Source organism: Coffea arabica, chromosome 3c, assembly GCF_036785885.1.
Source record: "Coffea arabica cultivar ET-39 chromosome 3c, Coffea Arabica ET-39 HiFi, whole genome shotgun sequence".
NCBI classification, from domain to species: Eukaryota; Viridiplantae; Streptophyta; class Magnoliopsida; order Gentianales; family Rubiaceae; genus Coffea; species Coffea arabica.
In genome coordinates, this window is record NC_092314.1 from 43,617,125 (window position 1) to 43,641,953 (window position 24,829).

General features: G+C 35.0%; 1 protein-coding gene across 2 annotated transcripts; it reads right to left on the minus strand.

Moving 5' to 3' along the window:
• Window positions 1-4,779: 4,779 nt before the first annotated feature.
• On the minus strand, window positions 4,780-7,916 carry LOC113735177 (disease resistance protein RGA2-like). Of its 2 annotated transcripts, none has more exons than XM_072082819.1 (2): window positions 5,715-7,916; window positions 4,780-4,882 (listed from the first exon to the last, which is right to left on the minus strand). In XM_072082819.1, the coding sequence occupies exon 1, from the start codon at window positions 7,786-7,788 to the stop codon at window positions 5,770-5,772; it is 2,019 nt and encodes a 672-aa protein (XP_071938920.1). In that variant the 5' UTR covers window positions 7,789-7,916; the 3' UTR covers window positions 4,780-4,882; window positions 5,715-5,769. The 2 variants fall into 2 exon arrangements, with proteins under 2 accessions (XP_071938920.1, XP_027117955.2); XM_027262154.2 differs by having other exon boundaries at window positions 4,859-4,888.
• Window positions 7,917-24,829: the final 16,913 nt, after the last annotated feature.

The window sequence follows — 24,829 nt, forward strand, 5'->3', positions numbered from 1 at the left end:
TAGCACTTTTAAGATTCGTTAAGAGTCCAATGACTCATCCTTACATTTGCACTGGCGAGAATAACATGCACTATTCAACATTGGGATGTCTAAACTTCACATAGTGCACCAACCACTAGAATGGTGTACTTTCACTCATTGAATTCAAGACTAGACGTTGTATCTAGCGTTGAATTGAGGTTCCACCATTAGTGATCAAGAATTTTGGACTTTAAACCCATCCCCTTTGATGTATTTGACACCAAATTTCTTGATAACCCTTTTGTCAAAGGATCACTCAAATTTTCATTTGATCTCACAAAGTCAATTGATATGACTCCATTTGTAATCAAATCTTTGACATAACTATGTCTCAAACCGATATGTCTTGATTTACCATTATACACTTGACTATAAGCTTTAGCAAGTGTAGCTGCACTATCACAATGAATTGAAATAGGCGACAAAGGTGTTGGCCACAATGGTATATCACAAAGTAAATTACGTAGCCATTCAGCTTCTTTACAGGCCGAAGCAAGTGCTACAAACTCTGCTGCCATTGTTGAATCGGTGATACAAGTCTGTTTCTTAGAACCCCAAGAAATTGCACCTCCACCAAGCATAAAGATCCAACCACTTGTCGACGAGTGATCATCTTTATTGGTGATCCAACTAGCATCTGAAAATCCTTCTAGAACTGAAGGATAACCGGTATAACATATACCATAGTCCTTAGTGGCCTTTAAATACTTTAAAATTCTGGTTACACCTTGCCAATGTAACCTACTAGGGTTGCTTGTATATCTGCTCAATATACCAACTACATATGCAATATCAGGTCTAGTACAAGTCATTGCATACATTAAACACCCTATAATCTTGGCATATTCCATTTGAGATTTTGGATCCCCCTCATTTTTCACAAAATTTATTTTGGGATCCAATGGTGTTGAGGCTGGAATACAATCACTTTGATTGAATTTGTTAAGAATCTTTTCAATATAATGTGTTTGAGACAACATTATATTGTTATCATGTTTGAAGATTCTCATACCAAGAATGACATCTGTCTCACCCATGTCTTTCATGTCAAATTTGCTTGAAAGCAAAGTTTTTGTGACTTCAACTTGTTCCAAGTCAGTCCCAAAAATCAACATGTCATCAACATATAAACAAATTATGACACCTTTGCCATCATCAAACTTGCTATAAATACATTTATCAGATTCATTTATTTTGAACCCACTAGCAAGAATAACTTGGTCAAATTTCTGATGCCATTGTTTCGGTGCTTGTTTTAGTCCATATAAAGACTTGACAAGTTTACACACCTTATGCTCTTGACCAGGTATCACAAACCCTTCGGGTTGCTCCATATATACTTCTTCATCCAAATCACCATTCAAGAATGCTGTTTTAACATCCATTTGGTGAATGACTAGATTTTGGATAGAAGCTATAGCAAGTAGCACTCTAATTGTAGCAATTCTAGCTACTGGTGAATATGTGTCAAAATAGTCCACACCATACTTTTGTGTGAACCCTTTGGCAACCAACCTGGCCTTGAACTTATCAATAGTTTCGTCGATCTTCATTTTCTTCTTGAAGATCCACTTACAACCAATTGGTTTTGAACCAGGTGGTAAGTCTACTAATTTCCAGGTTTTATTACCCATGATTGAGTCCATCTCATCATTAATAGCTTCCTTCCAAAAGGGAGCATCTTGTGAGTTCATTGCTTCTTCATAGGTCTTGGGATCAGCCCCAATATTGAAGCAATATGAGATTTGGTTGCTCACTGTATCTCTAGTTCCTTCAACTAGATACATATAAAAGTCCGAACCGAAGTCTTTTGACTTTCTAACTCTTTTGCTCCTTCTCAATTCAATGGTTTCATATACACCATCTTTTGTCAATTCACTTGATTTTGGAATAACATCTTTTATAGAGGTGAACCTATTCTCTTCAAAAATAGCATCTCTAGACTCAATTATGGTATTAACCGAAATTGAATCATTAGGTTCAATTACCATGAATCTATATGCTTTGCTATTTTGTGCATATCCTAAGAATATACACTCCACACCTCTTTCTCCCAATTTCCTTTTTTGAGATTCTGGGAGTTTTACAACAGCTCTACAACCCCAAACTTTCAAATAGTTTAGGTTGGGCTTCCTTTTATTCCAAAATTCATAAGGGGTTATAGAACTCCTTTTATTAGGAACTCTATTTAGGATATGACAAGCCGTTAACAAGGCTTCACCCCAAAATCCTTGACTTAAACCAGATTTTGACAAAAGTGCATTAACCATTTCTGTCAATACACGATTTTTCCTTTCGGCTACACCATTTTGTTGTGGTGTGTAAGGAGCAGTCACCTCATGTTTTATCCCAACAGACTCAAAATAGGTAATATCATAATATTCCCCACCTCTATCTGTCCTTAGACATTTGATAAAGGATTCACAATGAAGTTCAACTTCTGATTTGTATGCCTTAAATTTTTGCAAAGCTTCACCTTTTGAGTGTAACAAGAAAACATGACAGTATCTACTATAATCATCAATAAAAGTCACAAAGTACTTTTTACCACCCAAAGTAGGAGTTCCATGCAAATCACATACATCACTATGAATGAGATCCAAGATTTTAGATGATCTTTCAACTTTAGGAAACGAATTTCTTGTGATTTTCGTTAGCATGCATGTATTGCATTTTCCTTCAATCTTATCACAATATGGCAGCAAATCAAGTCTCATCATTTCATGCATTCTTTTGTAATTAACATGACCAATCCTATTATGCCACAATTCAAAAGAAGACTCAACCAAGTACGCAGAAATAATATCACTCTTATTATTTCTAATAGCAAGTACATTCAACTTAAACATCCCATTGCAAAGATAACCCTTGCCTACAAACATACCACCTTTAGACAAAATAAATTTGTCAGACTCAAACACAAGTCTAAAGCCAAATTTATTTAACAGCCCAGCTGACACCAAGTTCTTCCTAACTTCCGGTACATAAAACACATTTGTCAAGATTACAACATTTCCGGAAGTAAATTTTAATTCTACTTCTCCAATGCCTTGAACCGGAATTGTAGCAGAATTTCCCATGTAAACAACGGTGCTTTCATCCACCGGTTTCATGGACTTGAAGAACGTTCTATTGTTGCACACGTGTCGCGTAGCTCCAGAATCAACCCACCAAGCAAAATCATCTTCAATCATATTGATTTCAGATATCATTGCTACAAGATTTTTGCTTGTGTTTTGGGAAGACTCTTGCTTCTTCTTCTTGTTTTGAAGAATCTTGCACTCGGACTTGTAGTGTCCCTCTTTCTTGCAATAGAAGCACTGTCCCTTCTTTCTTTTCTTGGATTGATTCTTGGGTTGTTGGCCCTTCTTGCTTCCTTGAGACTTTTCAGTTTGCCTCTCTTCAATCACATGCACTTTTGAAGTAGAATCTTTGTTCTCTTCAAGGATTTGACTATCCTTCTTTTCTTGCATGCGAATTTCCTCTTCTACTCGAAGAGATTTAGCAAGAATCTCAAGAGAGATATCCTCTTTCTTATGTTTGAGATCTCTTTTGAAATCTTTCCAAGAAGGTGGTAACTTATCTATTATAGAGCAAACAATAATGGCTTCATCCATGTGTAGATTGTGTTGTGTGAAGTGATTAAGAAGCCTTTCAATCTCACTAAATTGCTCCATAACAGACTTATTATCTACCATTTTATAATTATTAAAAGACGAGACAAGAAACTTCTTACTTGTAGCATCTTCTTGCATGTACTTGGACTCCAATCGATCCCAAAGTTCCTTGGCGGTAGCAATTGAATGGTAGACATCGAACAGGTTGTCACTCATGGTATTGAGGATGTGACCACGGCATATTTCATCGTCGTTCTCCCATTTCTGACGGTTTCGGATGTCTTCAAGAGTTTCTTCATCGGGATTGATCAATGGTTTTGGTGTGGTCAAAACATAGACCACTTTGAGTGCAGTGAGAAGGAAACGAACACGTTTTTGCCAACGAATGAAATTCCCTCCATCAAACCTCTCGAGCTTGACAATATTGGATGCCAAATCTTTCAAGGTACCAGCCATTGTAGAGTATAAATAAAGCCTAAAGATTGTTGGGTAAAAAGCAAAGAATTGGCAAATATTGTGACTAGAATTGGCTTCAAATCGTGATAGAAATCACTTTCCTTTAGGCTTTATTTGTCCGATATAAAGTGCAATAACCTTGGACAAATATCCTTTAGGATAAGATGAAGTTTTGTTTGTCTTAAACTCTTGCACAAAGCAAGACAAACCCTTTGTGAACTAAGGAGTGCTTTTGAGAGAGTAATGATAGTAGGAAAGTGATTTTCTGCAGCAAATCACTCTCTACTTGACCTCTTTATATAGGAAGATTTGTTTGGAAAACAAAAGACCTCATTAAACACTTGTATGAATAGATTCAAAGTATTGTGTATGAATAGATTCAAAGTATTGTGTACACATTCATGCACTTTAATTCATGCATCTCATGATCATTAGATCAAAACATGAATCTATCCTTTCATTCAATAATTCACATATACATGAATACATTCATAAATGAATGTACATTTTAGAATCATTCACAATACTATACATGTACCAAAAATTAATGAATATACATTAATTACATGTATGTACATCATACAAATTTTGAAAAGTTTCCAACATAAGGAAATGAGAAAGTACTATTAAAGAAGTAAGAAACGAAAAACAAAGAATCCCAAGAAGAGAAGAGAGGCAGATAGAAGCAGCAACACTTGCACCAGGAATCCAACTGACCGGCATCAAGAGAGGTCCAAGAGACAAAATACAACAATCTTATCGTCTTGGAGATGTGCTTTCTGCCCTTGCTGGTGCTGGAAAAGAAAGTTTCAGTGTTTGTTATAGCTTTTAGCAAGTAGCAAAATCATCCAAGAATAAAGAATTTACAAACATAATGCACTCGAGAATCAGGTTCTTCTGGAGAAATCAAGCTTTGTAAGGTTCAGTTTCAGAGCACAAAGCAAAAAATTGCTCAGGGAATTGCTAATTATATATGGTAATTAACATGGATCCATATGAGGAAAAGCAGCAGCCAATCCTACCATACATGTCAATTCCTTTACTGTGAACTTCTAGATTAACTTGTGCACATCGTCTAATCATCTGAAAACAGGAAGAGATAAAGTTGATATGGTTCATTGACACATGCACAAAAGAAGAGGTATGTGCAGAGAAATAATAAAGCAAAATGAAGCTCTCACATATATGAATCTCAAGGTTGGCACATCTTTGCTTTGAAATAGTCTGTCATGGATTTATTCAATATTATATCTTATTATATGGCTTTACTTCTTTCTAGAGCAGGGTGCAGGGACATGTAATGAACCAGTATGTGGTATATCATAATGGAAAATACAGCATTAGATGTGATACTAAGTTCGTGATGAAGGGGTGGATAGTATTCATATATGCGGTTTAATGTATTATCTATACATTAGTTGTAAATTCTACCTTTAGTCTTATTAAAAGCAATCTATAACAGAGTGGAGAGTAAGGAAATCACTTTTAGAAGAGCTTGGAGTAGCCATGGATATCGTCAGAAGACTTTCAATAATTCAGCAAGAAATACAAAAGGGAGACTTATATCTAGGAAACTTTCATATAACGTAGGCACAAAAACAGCATTGAACTGAAACTTACGTGCATGTAGTTGCTGTATTAAGCAAAGTAAGATGAGGCGATGCATTGCACATGTTCATGGCAGCAGCTGAAATTCTGGAATATGAGCAATCTTGTCCCATTCTTGGCCGATCTCTTCCTTGCATCTGTCCTTGAGAAGTGGACAATGTTCAATTGTCAATTTCCTTAATTTGGTGAGGCGACGCATTGCCTCAGCAGAAGGCAAATGCAACAGATTTTTGCAGTCTTCAATGTCCAGTTCTTCGAGTGAATGGATGCTACCCAAGAACTCTGGCAGAGCCACAATCCCGTCAAAATTATGTATCGTTAAAAAGGCCAAGTTGGAGAGATGCTGAATCTGCTCCGGCAAAGATGTGACTGCTTGCCAACCATATAATCCAAGAGACTGCAACGAGGCAAAAGGATGTTGGAATTCTTTGTTCTCATTATCGGTAATAGTAACTCTGCAAGGATTAATGGTGTAGCTGGGCCAGGGGAAATAATCAAGATCATGAGAGAAATCACCTAGCGCCAATGCTTGTAGTTGAGTCATCCTCGACAGAGGATGCAAATCCTCAGGTTGAATAGCAGGGCACTTCACTAATGTAAAAAGCCTGATTGATGTACAGACTTCCATTCCACTTGGTAGAGAGCGCAAGTTGTCGCATCCCGCAAGATTCAGCACAACTAGAGATCGTAGGGAATGAATATCTGGAATGGAAACAAGATTGGGGCAATTCACTACTGTTAGAATCTCAAGAGATACCAATCCTCCAACGTCCTTTGGTAGATGACTTAAACTATCGCATCCCGAAATACACAGTTCTTTAATGCATCTAAGGTTGTGCCAAACACCATCTGGCAGGCTTATCATTTCTGGACAGTTTTGGACTTTTAAAATCTCCAAAGAAGGGAATATCTTGACCAATGAATGTGATGAATCGTGGCACATTAAACCCGACCACTCTATCAAATCAGGCATATCCTCCAGAATTAGTTCTTTTAGTGCCGGAAATGAAACCACAGCATCCCCTGCTAGGCCACTTGGATTGCTACTACTTGCATCATCAACATTTTTCCAACCGAAGAAATCAGTGCCGATGCAATTTACACTTTTCATTCCAATTATGTTGACAATATTGAGGTGAGGGAGGTGCCCAAGTGGTGGAATTTGCTGACACTTGTTGAAGTTCCTCAGCACGATCTTCACAAGATTGCGAAAGGCCAAAGGATGGCTTGGGGTCAGCATCCACGATGGAAGGCTTCGGCCCATAAAGTTTTCCATTGTGAAACCTTTCAAATTTGGGTGAGGTTCAAGACCTTTCAAGACATCCTCATCAGTGGATTCGTCTCTGGTCCTAGTATCCCAGTGAAGTTCCAAACTATCAAGGTTTATCTTTGTGGATATTTTTGCCTTGATTCCTTCCTCTTGGTTGCTAACATTCTGGAGATCAAAGATCTTGAGGTCGCCCCTGAGATTGTGCAAATGCCCCAACTGATCAATTTGACATCCCTTATCTCGACTTACAAAGAAGAAAGGCAACGTCTGAAGAGAGCTCAATTGCCCTATATCAGGAAGCAAACATGGCTTGCCGTTGATGATTCCATCTTCTTCAATGCACAAATGCCTCAGGTTAGCCAAATTTCCAAAATTTTTGGGAAGCTGTTGCAGATTACTGAGTTTCATTGTTTGCAAATTGTACAACCGTGTGATGGGATTTGGGAGCTCTGTTATTGAAGTCCTGGAGATGTCAAGATATCTTAAAAGCTTCAACTTTCCAATCGTGGCTGGCAATTCCTTAACATCTTCATCTTCAAGAACTAAGACTCGAAGGCTTTTACAAACGATCGGCAAATCATGTGCAAGGTCATCGCTCAAAATCAAAGTTCGCGGCTTTAAAAGACTTTCCTTACCGGCTCTAAGTTCAGCCGAGGGAACAAAGAAAATGGACTCTTTAGCTGCTTCTTTAACAAAGTCATACACAAGATCGTGAATAGTGAATTTTATAGTTCTTCCAAACCTATCCTTCTTGGAAACTTGCAACAAAGAAGTCCGGAACAAAATACTCATGTAGTTACTTCCAACATCCTCCATTTCCAGGTGACTTCCCTTGAAGGATTAAGCAATCCCTGTGCCATCCAAAGTTGTATCATGTTTTCCACTGTTGCAACCTCACCCTTTCTCATTATAGTACAATATGAAAGACATTGTTTCAACGACAATAAAGGCAAATGATCGTAGCTTAACTTTATAGCGGATCTGACTCTTCTTCCAGCTTCTTCCATTGTAGCCCAGGTTTCACTATTTTCTATTCTTGACCACTCACGTTCATCCTCTTTGGAGTACAACAAACCTCCTATTGCCGTTACTGCCAATGGCACACCACCGCACTTAGCAACAATTTTTCTTCCTATATTTATCAATTCAGGAGTCTTTACTGCTGCACAACCGTGATCAAATGCTATTTTCTCAAACAATTCCCAGCTATCATCATCAGAAAGTGTTCCCAATTGACAGGTAAAAGATGCTTGCATGATTGAAACAACTGTCTCGTTTCGAGTTGTCACGATTATCCTGCTTTCGTCCGATCCACCTATCCCTCGCAGACACTTCCTCATTCTATCCCATTTCTCTGCATCTTCATTCCAAACATCATCCAGTACAAGCAAGAATCTTTTGGTTTTAAGTACCTCGTTAAGCTTTCTTACAATTGCCTCTGCAACTGTCAGATTAGGGTTGGTTCCTGTAAGAGACTCTACCATCTTATTTAAGAGTCTTTCAACATTGAAATCTTCTGACACGTGGATCCACAATTTGTGATCAAAATGCCTCAGCACCTTTTCATTTTTGTAGACTAGCTGAGCAGTAGTTGTCTTGCCCAAACCAGCCATGCCAACTATACCAATAACTGATAATTTATTACCATCCTTCTCTGAAGAAGTTAACAATTTTACAATCTCGTTCACTTCCTCACTCCTTCCCACAATACTGGAATCATCAACAAAAGGATGAGTAGTACTAGATGGGTCACTTCTGGGATTGTTAGACATGTTACCTATCTCGACAGGACTAAGTCCAATCCTTTTTGCTTCCTGATAAACTCTCTCTATACTCAAGTTCATGTTCTTAATCTTGTGAGCAAATTTGAAACGGAATGCGAGCGGATATGGACAAGAAAAGAAGCTACAAACCTGGTCTTGCTTGCGCTTCTTCAACTTGTTGCGAAGAACTTCATATGCAAGCTCGTCCAGCAAGTACTCAGCCTTGGACGACACATCCCGGAGCCATTTAAGCCAAAGATCAACGGCTTCTTTACTGGTATGTTGGCATTCCGCATCAACCAGCAAAGCTTGAATCATCTCCAGATTTCGAGCTAAACTTTCAAGATCTTCCTTGACACCCCACACTATGTTGATCTCTTCAGCCACAAGTGAAATTAACTTATTCAGAACTCCCTCTATAACAAGATTAAGCAAAACATCAGCCATCTCACTTTTGTATTCCTACAAGAGGAAGAATTGCTCGCTAATCTGTGTGATATTAGCAAAGAACATAGAAGTCAATAGCCTTTTGAGGAGGGGGACTGAAAGAAGTAAGTGAAATGGGGACAGAGTGTTATTATAAGTTCCTCCAACATTTGTAGCTGAACCATGTGAAAAATAGGAAGTAAAGAAGGGGAAGAGATGAACGAAAAGACTTGCAAAAGGAAGAAGTAAGGAATGAAAGAAAGTTAAAGAATAGAATGGAACACGGTAGCATCCAAGCAAAGGATGAAGTTGAAGCCAATCACACGCAAGGTATTATGCTTGCAGCCCCTTATGGGCTATATTCAGCCATAAAGATGATCTCAATGTCACAACTTGAATCACATTCATGATCCTAGTAGAGAATCAAGAGCTATCTTGAGACCTCAAAAGTGTGAGGATTACTTCGGTTGTGAGAGATAAACAACAGCGTTTTTTTTTTATTCATAAACAACTCAATCAACTTTATTTGGTTAAATTTCAATTACATGTGTATAATCTGTCATACAGAATATAACACGAAAGATTTGTTACAAGAAGAAAATCCTATTCCTATCCCTTTTTTTTACTTCTTCTTCTTTTCTTTTTCTGGGAACAGTTACAAGAAGTAATGCAAGAGTATGCAAGAACTAAAACCAAATTTCGCTGCTTTGAAAGAATTTTCCTGCCACTTATAGTTCATCCAAGGAAACCAAGAAACCGTCCATGGCTACTCCTGAAAATAAAAATTGCACACAATGTCGTGCAACTTTGAATGCGTAGTTTTCGATACTCGAGTATCCTTCCTAGCAACTTGCAGCAAAGAACTCCGGAGCAAAATATTAATGTAGTCACCCCCTACATCCTTGGAAGGATTAGATAAACCCTGCGCCATCCAAAGTTGTGTCAAATTTTCCAATCCTAACACTTTTAGAAACCTTTTCAAGAAAAGTACAGCAAGCAAGACATTGTTTGAGTGTCAATGAAGGCAAATTATCGTAGCTAACTTTATAGCAGATTTGATTCTATTTCCAGCATCAGGAAAAGTTCGACTCTTTGTAATTTCTGACAACTCATGTTCATCTTTTTTTTGAGTACATCAAACTTCCTATTGCCTTTACTGTGAATGGTGCACCACCACAACTCTGCTACAATTCTTCTTCCTATGTCGTCCCCTAATTCATGAGTCTTTACTGCTCCACCATGACCAAATGCTATTTTCTGAAACAATTTCCAGCTACCTTCATCAGAAAGTATTCCTAATTGGTAAGTGAAAGATGCTTGCATGATTGAAACAACTTTTTCGCTTCTAGTTGGGACAAGTACCCTACTGCAGAAATGTATTCTGATTTTGTGAGTTAAAGAAGAAATGTATTCTATAAAATAAAAAATCAAAAAATACAACAAAAAATTCATAAAAATCTTTTTTTTTTTTGGTGTATTCTGAATTTGTGAGTTAAAAAAGAAATGTATAATAGAAAATCAAAAAATAGAGCAGAAAATTCATAAAAATCCTTTTTTTTGTGTGTATTTTGATTTTTTGAGTTTGTTAAATTTTTTATATTATTCAACTAATAGTTATTAGATTTTAAGGAAACAAAAAAGAATTAAAACATGATGTCTATAAAAGGAGAAATAATATTATAATAATAAAATAAAAAGTGAGACAGAGAGTGGTAAACAACCGAGTATCTTTTTGGCATGAATCTTGGACTTATTCCTTTACTTTTTGGATTAATCTTATATACACTGTCAGCATATATACTATCATCAATAGAAATATAACACATGTGCAAAATTTGAATTTAAAATTCAAAATTATTTATATGTCATCCATCTAATCGTGATAGTGTATATAAAATTTATTCTTACTTTTTTTTATCAATCCAAAAGTTAGAATTTCATATTTGTAATAATACGTAAACTGAATGCGCTGACCATCAGTGCAATGTAACGTGGCACGCGCAACCTTTTAAGGCCTCGGCTGAAATTTTTACTTGCTTTTACTATTCTCCTTTTTAATTTTTGATTATCTTTGCAATTAGCTACTTCCTTTGTCCCATTTTGATAGTTCTAGTTTTTTTCACACAATTTAAAAAAAAGTAGTTAATTTTATTGGAAAAACAAATTTAGGTTCCTATTTTTTTAAAATACCCTTACATTAAATAGAGTACAACTTTATATTAATTATTCATAGAAACTTGAATTGATGATTTATGGGAACTTGAATTGATGGTCAAGAAAGGATCAATCTTCATTTTACATTATTTCACATTAAATCTAAATGTATTAAATGTGGTAGGTTAACAATCTATATTAAATAAGATAATTTATACTAATAACAACCTACATTGATTAAGGGTATTTTAGAGAAATTAAAAATAACTATATTTTTCAATTGAAAAGTTGACTACAATTTGAAACAGATGAAAAAGAATAACAGGACTATCAAAATGGGACGGAGAGAGTACAATCGACTAATTGTGTGGGCTTCCTGCAGATAAGAGGAATGGACAATTATCAGTCGCAAGGCTTGCAACCGTTTCGAATGATGTACAACATGTTTAACAGATACTTACCAACGAAAAGAAACATTATTTCGCACATGTAAATTTACTACGCTTTTATGTAATTCCTACACATTTTGATGTACCTCGTGTGAGTTATTCATACGAGAGCCTTTTGTAGAAGAGGAAACTATTCGTTCGGCTCCTAAACTATTCTCATTGCACTCTTTTGATCCCTTATATTAAGGTAAATAAGTCCCGCAACTAAAAAAAAAAAAAAAATCATGTTTGAGCACTTTTGTCAAATTTAGTCATTAATGCTGACTGAATGAGAGGTAAAATTGACCTAACACAAGAATTTCTTAATAGTAAAGTATTTATGGAGCCTTTAAATTAGTTACGTTGCGCAAGTTTTGATCCCTAATTTAAATTTTGTTTCATAGTAGCTCTTAAATAATTAAAAGTGTATAGTTTCAATCCTTTCACCATTTTAACCCTAAGTGCAGTCGGAACCAAAGAACATTTGTATCCAATCACTTAATACGACCATCGGGACTAGAATCAGAAAGGTTAAGAAGAAGAATACACTTCATTATTTTGCAATGAAGTGTATTCTTCTTTATAACCCTCCTGATTCTGGTCTTGATGGTTATATTAAGTGCTTATACAAAAATACACTTTGGTTACACTACAGTTACAGCTAAAATGGTCGGAAGAGTTGAACGTATACACTTATAATTGTTCAAGGGCTATTTTAAGACAAAATTTAGATTAGGGGCTAAAACTTAATAACAGAAATAGTTTAAGAACTTTTTATAAAATTTTAAACGTGATATTAGTCTGTGGGCTAGAATGGTCGGAAGGGCTAAAAGTATTATTCTATCGGCACTACCAATTAAATTTGACGAAAGTTTTTAAATGTGATTTTTTTTTTTTGAATGGGTTGTTTGCAACAATATATTGTTGAGGGATCAAAAGAGTGCAATGGAAATAATTTAGAAGCAAAGTGGATGGTTCCTTCTTTCCAAAATTTGAAGGAATAATTTCAAAAAACTCCCTTAAATTTTTTATTAATATCACCTAGCACTTTAGAGTTTTAAAAATATCAATGAGATCCTTTTAGACCAAACCTTCTGTAACAATACCATCCCTATAAAATTATTCCTAAAATAATCATTCAAAGGTTCATTTTTTTCCATAACGCTAAATTAGCAAATGCATTTGAAGATTTTCGTCAAGCAACTAATATCCAGTGTAGATCCAGTTAACCCTCTCAATGAGCAATTCAATCTTTAAAATCTAATATTAAGAATTGTTTTTGCTAATATAAAGTGCATCACTAAAGTATAAATTCCTGATTTTGGATCTTGAATATGTGAGGTATATTTTGTTAATCTTTATATACATAACTTCAATGTAAGATAAATTAAAAACTTCAATTTATACGAGCTAAAAAATAGTTAATATAGTGTATGAGAATATTAATTTACAGATGCATTTCCTTTACTTCCATTGAAAGTGATAAGTATTGCTTAGCGTGTCAAACATCAACGGAAAAGTCACATTTAACTCTCAACCTCTTAACTGTTTCTTCATTTACTATGTAAAATTTCAATTGAATGTATAAAAGAATGATATCTACTTATTGTCTGCACAATCAATTATTCATATACCATATCATAGTTTCTCAAAAATACGCATCAAGTTAGTGATATCTACTTTTTACGTGGGCTATTCAAGTAGTAATTTAATTAGCTTAGATTTTGCTACATGCCGTTTTTTTTTCATGGAGTCCATATTTATACTGCAACTAATTACACATTAACTTGGTAAATTACATCCACAAAACTAGCATTGATCTTGAAAAGCATATATGTTACGAATTGAATACTAGCGTTACTTTTCTTAAGCTTAGACATGATGGTTGGAAAAAGAGGAGCGCCACTTTATTAAATATAACTTTGATATTTTTAGATCTATTATATTTTTAAATGATGTTTTCTTCAATATGTTATCCCGCTATTATTTTGTAATGCATGTTTATAATGATTTAAGACAACTAAATCCTTTGCTAATATATGTTTTTAGCAACCACTCATTGGATTAAATTAAGGCCATTTTCTCCATGTTTTATATTCCTACAAGTATTTTTCTATTATTATTTTTTGATTGTGCACAGCATAGGTTTTCGCACAAGTAGAATATATTTGGAGTAACTTTCATTGGTATGGGATTTACAAAGTACGTAGTTAATCAGGATGGTGGAACCTTATTGGAATTAAAATTGTAAATATAAGAATATAGAAGGAAATATTGGGAGAAGAATTTTTTTTATAGTATTAAATGTTACAGATTAATTTAGGGATAACTTCAAAAACCTTCTTTGAGGTTTCTGACAATTTCATTGGTCTCTAGGTTTCACCAATTACACTAACCCCTCTTGAGGTTAATTATTTTAAACAAACATAATTACACTACAATAAAAATGGCCTTTAGCGGCATTTAAAGGTGTCAGTATAAAAACTCTAACATGACACTTTATCTTTTCTCACACCTCGGGCGAGTGTCGTCCCTTCCAATGTGGGAATAGCCTCAAATCTTTAGCAGCATTCAAGTGTGTCAGGCAAACCATGCTGTTATAGCATTTCCTCTGCCAACAAAAACTTTTTTTTTTTGCAACAATCGAAAGTGTCCGTATAACATTAGGACATCAGTAGCGATCAGTAGGATATCCAATTTATGAAGGCATCTTGAGTTGTCTTAATATATGGCTTTAAGGACACATAGCCATGTGAATTTACATTGCTTTGGACAACATGCCCATTTGTCATTAGTGTTGTTTCGAAGCTGAGCTATACTGACACTTTTAATTATTAGGAGTTTTTTCCCTGTTTTTTTTTATATGGAAGCAATCTGCAATTAGTCCTCCTTGCTGGATATTCCATCAACCAGAATCCCAAGGGACTTGTAAAATTATCCCAAAGAGCAGAATGCATATAGTAATTTAAAAGAAGAAGTCGATACTCAAATATAATTCATTGAATTAGAAGTTGATAACAAGTACAAACATAGTAAGTACTAAAATCGCAAACAAGTGCTAAAAGCAAGTACTAAAATCCCAAACAAGTACCGAAAGATTCTCATTTACAATAACTTGAAAGACTTTCTTGTGCACAAACTAAAAGACTCTCATCCCTAACAAGTTGAAAGAAGTAAAAGTAGCTTCCAAACTTTACATTTTGTTGAGAGCCCTCAGTCATAACCACGAAGTCCCCATCATTCTTCAGCTGGTTCCACCTGTGCACAAAGACCAAGGGGATCATTAGATCATCATAGCTAGAACTAAAATTTCAGAAAATCCGCAATGTATTTAAGTGCATATCTCACCAAATGACAAGGCCAAACAACTGGTGCACCAAGTGCATCTTGAATTGTTTGTTGCAAATCATACAGTCTAATCAATTGCTCACGAGGACTCATTGCAACTTGTATCTGTATTTCACACCAGTTTGGCCCAATAGCTTGTCCCCCGACCTCATCCAATGGATTTAGACTCCGTAAATATCCCTTTACCACGATTTTTGTTGGGTCAAACAAACTTTTTAGTGAAACCATATTTCCTACCTAGTAAAGATCCAACAAGTACAAGAATCAAACTCATGCCAAATTCTAGATTACAAATGTAAAAGTTTAGAAGTTGTAAATACTTAATCGAATAGGTCGCATGGCTCGCGATGGAGTATGGCTTGACACATTGTTAGATGATGATGAAGGATGTCTTGGGCTGTCAATTGGAGAGCCCTTCCATGTTGAACTAAAACCATTTTCTTCAAGCTGGCAATTTCATCATCTTGTCGCTGAAGCCTTTCCTCCAAACGGATCAATGTTGACTGTTGTTGAATACTTATACGGTAACATGTGTTACGACTAGGAATGTCTTCTCATAAGTCCGTTGGATTCACACCATCACTAAACAAGCAAACATGACCATGTTTGTTTTGCCTAACCACCTGGGCAAATATATCATTGCGACCAACTAGATCTTCCGAATCCGATGGAAGCTGATTTTTCAGCTCATTCATTTTTTCCTACATAATAAAGGAAAACACTTGTTATTCCAAAAGCCTATCTGAAAACAATGGTAGAATTTATAGGCTTGTGTCCTCGGATCCTTACCAAATTCTCAGCAACTATAGTACTTGATGGAGTTCCATCGGCATGGGTATAAAACTTATTGAACATTTTTACTCTAGAAGGAGGTCTTCCCAACTGTTTGGTCTATAAGAAATTGAATTTTTTTAATTATAGTTTTAGCATTTAGCATATAATTAAAAAACAAGCTAACATAATGAAACATATATGAGTCAAAAAAACAGGCAACTAAAAATTAGAATTTTAGTTAGAATTTTTCTTGATCAATCCAAAAGTTAGAATTTCATATTTGTAATAATACGTAAACTGAATGCGCTGACCATCAGTGCAATGTAACATGGCACGTGCAACTTTTAAGGCCTTGACTGAAATTTTTTCTTGCTTTTACTAGTCTCCTTTTTAATTTTTGATTATCTTTGTAATTAACTATTCCCTCTGTCCCATTTTGATAGTTCTAATTTTTTTCACCCTTAAACTAGTTAATTTTATTGAAAAAATAAATTTAGGTTCCTATTTTCCTGAAATACCCTTACATTAAATAGAGTACGTACAACTATATATTAATTATTCATAGAAACTTGAATTGATGATTTATGGTAACTTGAATTGATGGTCAAAAAAGAATCAATCTTCATTTTACATTATTTCACATTAAATTTAAATGTATTAAATGTGGTGGGTTAACAATCTATATTAAATAAGATAATTTATACTACTAATAATAACCTACATTGATTAATGGTATTTTAGAGAAATTAAAAGATAACTACATTATTCAATTGGAAAGTGGACTACAATTTGGAACAGATGAAAAAGGAAAACAGGACTATTAAAGTGGGACGGAGGGAGTATAATAGACTAATTGTGTGGGCTTCCAGCAGATAAGGGGAATGGACAATTATCAGTCGCAAGGCTCGCAACCATTTCGAATGATGTACAACATGTTTAACAGATTGTAAATTGTATACTTACCAACGAAAAGAAACATTTTGACACATTTCGCACATGTAAATTTACGACACTTTTATGTAACTCCTACACATTTTGATGTACCTCGTGTGAGTTATTCATACGAGTGCCTTTCTGTAGAAGAGGAAACTATTCGTTTGGCTCCTAAACTATTCTCATTGCACTCTTTTGATCCCTTATATTAAGGTAAATAAGTCCCGCAACTAAAAAAAAAAAAAGTATCATGTTTGAGCACTTTTGTCAAATTTAGTCATTAATGCTGAGTGAATGAGAGGTAAAATTGACCTAACACAAGAATTTCTTAATAGTAAAGTATTTAGGGAGCCTTTAAATTAGTTACATTGCGCAAGTTTTGGCCCCTAATTTAAATTTTGTTTCATAGTAGCTCTTAAATAATTAAAAGTGTATAGTTTTATCCCTTTCGACCATTTTAACCCTAAGTGCAGTCGGAACCAAAGAACATTTGTATCCAATCACTTAATATGACCATGGGACTAGATTCAGAAACAATGAAGTGTACTCTTCTTCTTAACCCTCCTGATTCTGGTCGTGATGGTTATATTAAGTGCTTCTACAAAAATACACTCTAGTTACACTACAGTTACATCTAAAATGACCGGAAGAGTTGAATGTATGCACTTATAATTGTTCGAAGGCTATTATAAGACAAAATTTATATTAGGGGCTGAAACTTAACAACTGAAATAGTTTAAGAATTTTTTATACAATTTTAAACGTGATATTATTCTGTCGGCTAGAATGGCCGGAAGAGCTAAAAGTATTATTCTGTCAGCACTACCAATTAAATTTGACGAATGTTTTTAAATGTGATTTTTTTTTCTTGTTGAATGGCTTGTTTGCAACAATGTATTATTGAGGGATCAAAAGAGTGCAATGGAAATAATTTAGGAGCAGAGTGGATAGTTCCTTCTTTCCAAATTTTGAAGGAATAATTTCAAAAAACTCCCTTGAAGTTTTTATTAATGTCACCTAGCACTTTAGAGTTTCAAAAATATCAATGACATGCTTTTAGACCAAACCTTCTGTAACAATACCATCCCTATAAAAGTATTCCTAAAATAATCATTCAAAGGTTCATTTTTTTTCCCATAACACGAAATTAGCAAAATGCATTTGAAGATTTTTGTCAAGCAGTAATATCCAGTTTAGATCCAGTTAACCCTCTCAATGAGCAATTCAATCTTTAAAATCTAATATTAAGAATTGTTATAAAGTGCATCACTAAAGTATAAATTCCTCATTTTGGATCTTGAATATGTGAGGTATATTTTGTTAATCTCTGTATACATAACTTCAATGTAAGATAAATTAAAATTTTCAATTTATACGAGCTAAAAAATAGTTAGTATAGTGTATGAGAATATTAATTTACAGATTCATTTCCTTTACTTCCATTGCAAGTGATAAGTATTGCTTAGCGTGTCAAACATCAACGGAAAAGTCACATTTAACTCTCAACCTCTTAACTGTTTCTTCATTTACTATGTAAAATTTCAATTGAATGTACAAAAGAATGATATCTACTTATTGTCTGCACAATCAATCATTCATTTACCATATCATAGTTCCTTTTTACGTGGGCTATTCAAGTAGTAATTTAATTAGCTTAGATTTTGATATTTTTATTTTTTCCATGGAGTCCATATTTATACTGCAACTAATTACATATTAACTTGGTAAATCGCATCCACAAAACTAGCATTGATCTTGAATAGTATATATGTTACGAATTGAATACTAGCGCTACTTTTCTTAAGCTTAGACATGATGGTTGGAAAAAGAGGAGCTGCTACTTTAATAAATATGACTTTGATATTTTTAGATCTATTATATTTTTAAATGATGTTTTCTTCTATATGTTATCCCGCCATTATTTTGTAATGCATGTTTATAATAAACGATTCGAGCAATTAACTCATGGACCTAATTCCGATCAGTTGATATCTGATCCAATAGTTTAGACGGGTCGCTATTCGACTCGAAATTAATAAAGCTCACTATACATAAAGGAAGTACACCCCATTCCTACCATAGCAAACAACTGTAAAATGCTTCAATCAGACTGCTAAAGCCTTTAAAGATAACGAAAAGGAAGTAACTTCTACACTGTTGTGAATTTTAAAGCGAGTCTCTGGATCAGCAATTACACTGTTGTTGAATTTTGGATCGTCTGACTCCAAAACTCTAGCCACTCCATGATAGGTTGTAATTTTATCATTTATTTTATAATTAATTTCCCCTATTACTTAACCCAATGTGAATTAATTATTAGATTCTACTCACTTTTCGTAATTTGCATTTATTTTAGGGAGTAGAATAAAAATGTTACAATCAAGGCCAATTTGACGGTCATCGGGAAAGAGTTCAAATAGCAGGCAATCAAGGACATTCTTGGAACAAGGAGATGCATGACCTTTTTGATAATTTTGACCGAAGACAGCAACTAGAAAAAGGAAAAAAAAAAAAAGCAAACCTCAGGGTCTTCTTTTTCTCTCGTGCGGCGTCCGCCGCACAGGAGGAGTAGCAATTAGAATAGGAATTAAGATTGCAGGAGGAGAGCACTATCCTCTGGTCTTCTTTTTCTCTCGTGCGGCGTCCGCCGCACAGGAGGAGTAGCAATTAGAATAGGAATTAAGATTGAAGGAGAAGAGCACTATCCTCTGGTCTTCTTTAGTTTTTTCGTCTTGTAGTATAGCTTGGAGCTTTGACTTTTCTTTTGGTTGGCAGTAGTTCCTTTCCCCTGCGTATGTCAGGAAGAATTAGTAACAAGCAATCACCTTTTGTAGCCTCGTTTTTCCTTTCCTGAAGCGAATTGGACTTTTCCAAGACGCAGACCATGGCCGCGACTCTTGTTTTTATTTCCTGTGGATTTTGTTCATTAACTATGAACTAAATTCCTTTTTCTAGTCAAGGAGCAACGGATGCTTTGGGTCGCCTAAAATTGTGAGATCGATTTAATTTAATCTTTTTCTTTTATTTATTGGTATTCGCATATTCCTTGATTGCTATGCTTATGGTTATTTAATTCATTGATTGTCTAGGATCCAGATAATTAGTTGATTGGGTAATCTATTGTCAATTAGGGCATTAAATCCGTAATTGTTTAATTGCTCTAAAATAGTGACAACTGGCACGATTGGGTTTGTGTCAGGGGAATACGCGGGCTAATCTAAAATAACCCTGGTAGTGCGTTATTTGGTTAGAATAGGGCTCCACTAATACGTAAGGCAATTGGGGAATTAAATTCTATGGGCGTATCTAGGATTATTTCTCAATTAGAGCAGTGATTAACGGGCGTACCTTGATCACCGACACAGTAAGGAGGGGTTGACTGCCATCGTTTGTTTGGTAGTTATAACCTATTTATTGATAAATAATTGGGATTGCCTTTGCTTCGATGATCAATTAGGTGCACCTTTGCTGAAGTTATTCCTTGGCTAGATCCTTAATTATCACTCATTTGATTTTAGTAATTTGTTATTTAATTTTTAGTAGCTTTTTATATTTTAGTTGAATTTCTTTGATTGTCACCTTCTGCATAAAAACACTCCCCTTGTCACTGTGAACTTGAAAAGAAATAATTACTCCCAGTCCCTGTGGATTCGACCCTACTCACCACTATCTACAGAAATTACTTTTAGTTTGAGCAGGTATTTATTATTGCACAGGCTTCGACAACCTGTCACTCCAAGACCCACTATAGGCTACAAAGTGAATCAGTATCAAGTTATGAATTTGAGTTGAGTCTACTCATAAAAAGTAAAACTTCTGCCCCTTCAATTGCACCATAAACAACTACATGTATTACACCTATTATGTTATATCCAAAGTCATGGGACTTATCTCAAGTAGACAACCATTTATGGGACTGCAATAAGTAACAATGAACAGCCAAAAAACCAACTTCAATCTATTGGTTCTCCAGCCAAATAATAAGCAAAGCCATTGTGGAAAACACAGAAAAATGTTTCCAAAATTGAATTCTTTGACATGTGTACTGAAGAAAAAATGCATAATCAGGCAACCAGTGAATGTTCTTTGTGAAATCACTATACATTGTCAACATTACTCTTCGGAGTTATAAAGCTTTCTACTGTCATGTAGAGTTATAAATCCGACTAATAAGTGCATCCTTCTCTTAAATTAATACTATGGAGATTCCCAAATAGTTAACTTATTCCAACACTGAACAAACTGTTCTTTGAATATTTTTGCTCCATCATTTTCCATGCGATGCAGAAAACCACAAAGTCCCACATGCTCTTGACCACCAGATTTATTTTATCAAAAAAAAAAAAGAAAAGAAAAAAGAATGAAATTCCGGAACATCTTGGTTTCAATCTACTTTTGAGTTTCATTTCTTCACAGAAAGATGAATCAAGGTCAACCATAAAAGCGAGCAAGCCGCAGATGTTCAGATTAACACTGATTAAGCAACAAAACATAAAATTCACAAATGAAAAATTCGAATTTCCACTCATGCAGACTATCTCTACATAAAAATTCTACATGACGCCTAACAAAAAGAAAAAGAAAAAAAGGTCTGGAAATCCAATTGTCACTCTATCTCTAGCACTACAATTGCATGTACTGATTAAACATCCATTAACCACTCCAGTTTAAACCAATAAAAAAAAAAAGAACAAAAGAAAAGAAGAGAGAAACACAAAACGTACAAATGTACACAGAAAGTGACTTACAGAGCCAGGAGTGTAGGCCTCAGCATAATGACCTTCAAGCTTGCGCATGCGGGATCTCATATAAGGATCACAAGACAAATAAGATTCTTCATCAAGATTGCCCCTGAATAATCGCCGCCATCTGGAAGCTTCAACTTCAAAGCAGTTGTTTTCTCCTCCATATCACTCTCTTTTGGGAAACCACTCACATAATTCTTCAGTATAACTTGCTTACTGCTCACTTCTTCCTCTGCCATTTTCTGAAATCCTCTCCCCGAAAAGAAAACAACCCTTTTCTTCTCTGAACTAACTAGTTTGGGAGGATGGAAATGAAAAGAAAAGAAAGGTTTTGAAGGGACAAGAAAGTTTTTCCATTGTTTGGGAGTTAAAATGAGAAGGAAAAGAAAAGAATAGGAAAGATTCCACTGGCCTCCATCTTTTGGAAAATTTTCCGCCCAATGTTGGGCGGAAAGGGAAGGAACGGATAGAAGTTTAAGTAATTTTTCAATATGACCAAATTACCCTTAAAATCCTGATACAAAACATTTTAATACCCGGTGAATCCCTCTCACATTTGTTTATAGAAAGGGCATATTTGTAAAATAATTTATTTAAGTATCTTTTTCTTTCCTTTGCATTCAACTCCCAAACAAAAGAAAATTACTCACTTTCTTTTTCTCTTTTAAAACTCCCTAACAACTTAGATAGAAACTTTGATCTTTTCTTTTCTTTTCTAACTTATCATTTCTCTTCTTTTCTTTTCTATTCTAAACTCCCAAACTAGCTAAAATATTGGTGGGTTTCTTATCTCTTTGGAAATGGAGACTGAAATCTGCAATGGGTCGGAATTAACAGGGGATTCTTGTTTTTGTTTTGTCGTTTAACTTATAGGTTTGATTATTTGGCATTTTGTTTTTGTTTTTTCATAAATGATAAAGTCGATATTGATATCTTGTACTTTAGCTAAAAAGACGGTTCCCTATGAAACTTTGGTAGGTCAGGTAAAATTGGATTATTGGCCAGCAACATGATGCAGAGGTGCAAAAGAGATGAATTACCAAATGGGAGTGGAAAGAAGAAGTTTTGCATGACTTTCTGAAGCTTGGGTTGTGGGCTATTTCTGAAGTTTTAAAGTGATCTATTGACAGGGCCATTAGCTTAAAAAGCATAAGCAATGGACATAGAGGGAATGACATTAGGCTGCTATGATCGCTCTATTGTACATGGATCTAATGCAGTTCGGGTTGTGGTGTATATGAATGAAATACTTGACATATATTTGGTATAATATTAAAATATATTTGTATGTCAAAAATTTGAACACGTACAACGGTCGGATAAAATCATATAAAACATAATCGTGGCTTAACGAGTTTTTGAGAATTGTTCGATCGATCCGACCAGTTGACCCTTGATTCAATAGTTTAGGTGAATCACTGTTCGATCTGAAATTAACAACATTGATTTTTTTTTTACACAAGGACAGAACCAAAGTGGAACAGGGTGGAGTCACCTGCCCCCTCTCCCAAGTCCTTAAAATTTTAAGAGTTTTTTTTTTTAAAAAAAAAAAAGATATCTTCTATAAATTAGACTCTTTGCCCCCACAAAAATGTTCACAAAACTTTTGTCTTAAACTTCAAAGTTTTCATGTGCATGAAATTGAAAGCTAAGGTGCCCTTCTCAAAGCAAAATTTTCAATTCCATCCCTGGTTGTATGTGATTTTCTTCTTTAAGTTTTTGTTTATCTACTGTGTATATCATATCATGGTAGACAAAAATAAGAAAAGATAGGGGAAAACAACAATCAAAAGAAAGGGAAACATGACCAAGATATAATATGTAACATTCAAGAAGCACCAATGTAGGTTACAAATTCAAGAAGCACTAATATAGGATACAAAATAAGGAAAAGGAAATGAGAAAGTACTATTAAAGAAGTAAGAAACGAAAAGCAAAGAATCCCAAGAAGAGAAGAGAGGCAGATAGAAGCAGCAACACTCGCACCAGGCATCCAACTGATCGGCATCAAGAGAGGTCCAAGAGACAAAATACAACAATCTTATCGTCTTGGAGATGTGCTTTCTGCCCTTGCTGGTGCTGGAAAAGAAAGTTTCAGTGTTTGTTATAACTTTTAGAAAGTAACAAAATCATCCAAGAATAAAGAATTTACAAACATGATGCACTCGAGAATCAGGTTCTTCTGGAGAAATCAAGCTTTGTGAGGTTCAGTTCAGAGCAAATAGCAAAAAATGGCTCAAGGAATTGCTAATTATATACAGTAATTAACATGGGTCCATATGAGGAAAAGAAGCAGCCAATCCTACCATACATGTCAATTCCTATACTTTGAACTTCTAGATTAACTTGTGCACATCGTCTAATCATGCAGAAAACAAGAAGAGATAAAGTTGATATGGTTCATTGACAGATGCGCAAAAGAAGATGTATGTACGGAGAACAAATAAAGCATGAAATTGTAAATGAAGCTCTCACATATATGAATCTCAAGGTTGGTTTATCTTTGCTTTGAAATAGTCTATCCTGGATTTATTCAATGTTTGGTCTTATTATATGGCTTTACTTCTTTCTAGAGCAGCGACATGTAATGAACCAGTATGTGGTATGTCATAATGGAAAATACAGCATTAGATGTGATACTAAGTTTGTGATGAAGGGTTGGACGGTATTCAATCGGAACCAACTAGAATATGCAGTTTAATGTATTATCTATACATTGGTTGTAAATTCTACCTTTCGTCTTGTTAAAAGCAATCTATAGCAGAGTGGAGAGTAAGGAAATCACTTTCAGAAGAGCTTTGAGTAGCCATGGATATCGTCCGAAGACTTTCAATAATTCAGCAAGAAATGCAAAAGGGAGACTTGTATCTAGCAAAATTTCATATAACGTAGCCACAAAAACAGCATTGAACTGAAACTTACGTGCATTAAGGAAAGTAAGAAGAGGCGAAGCATTGCACACATGGTTCGAAGTCTCGGCCGAGTCGTCACCGTCTCGGCCCCTACCGATACGATACCGTGACGAAACGATACTGAGATACTTGACTCGCCGAGAAATCGGCCGAGACGTCACCGCGACGGATTGACTCGGCCGAATCACTCCGAGTCACTCCGAGTTAAGACGAGAAATCTACCGAGTTATACCGTGATGGATTGACTCGGCCATTTCTTTTGCTATTTTCTTATTATTTTTGTTTAGCATACTTTTTTTATATTATTAATAATTTTTAGAATATTAAATACTTTAAAATTTGCGTCTCACCGAGACCGCGACCGATATGTCGAG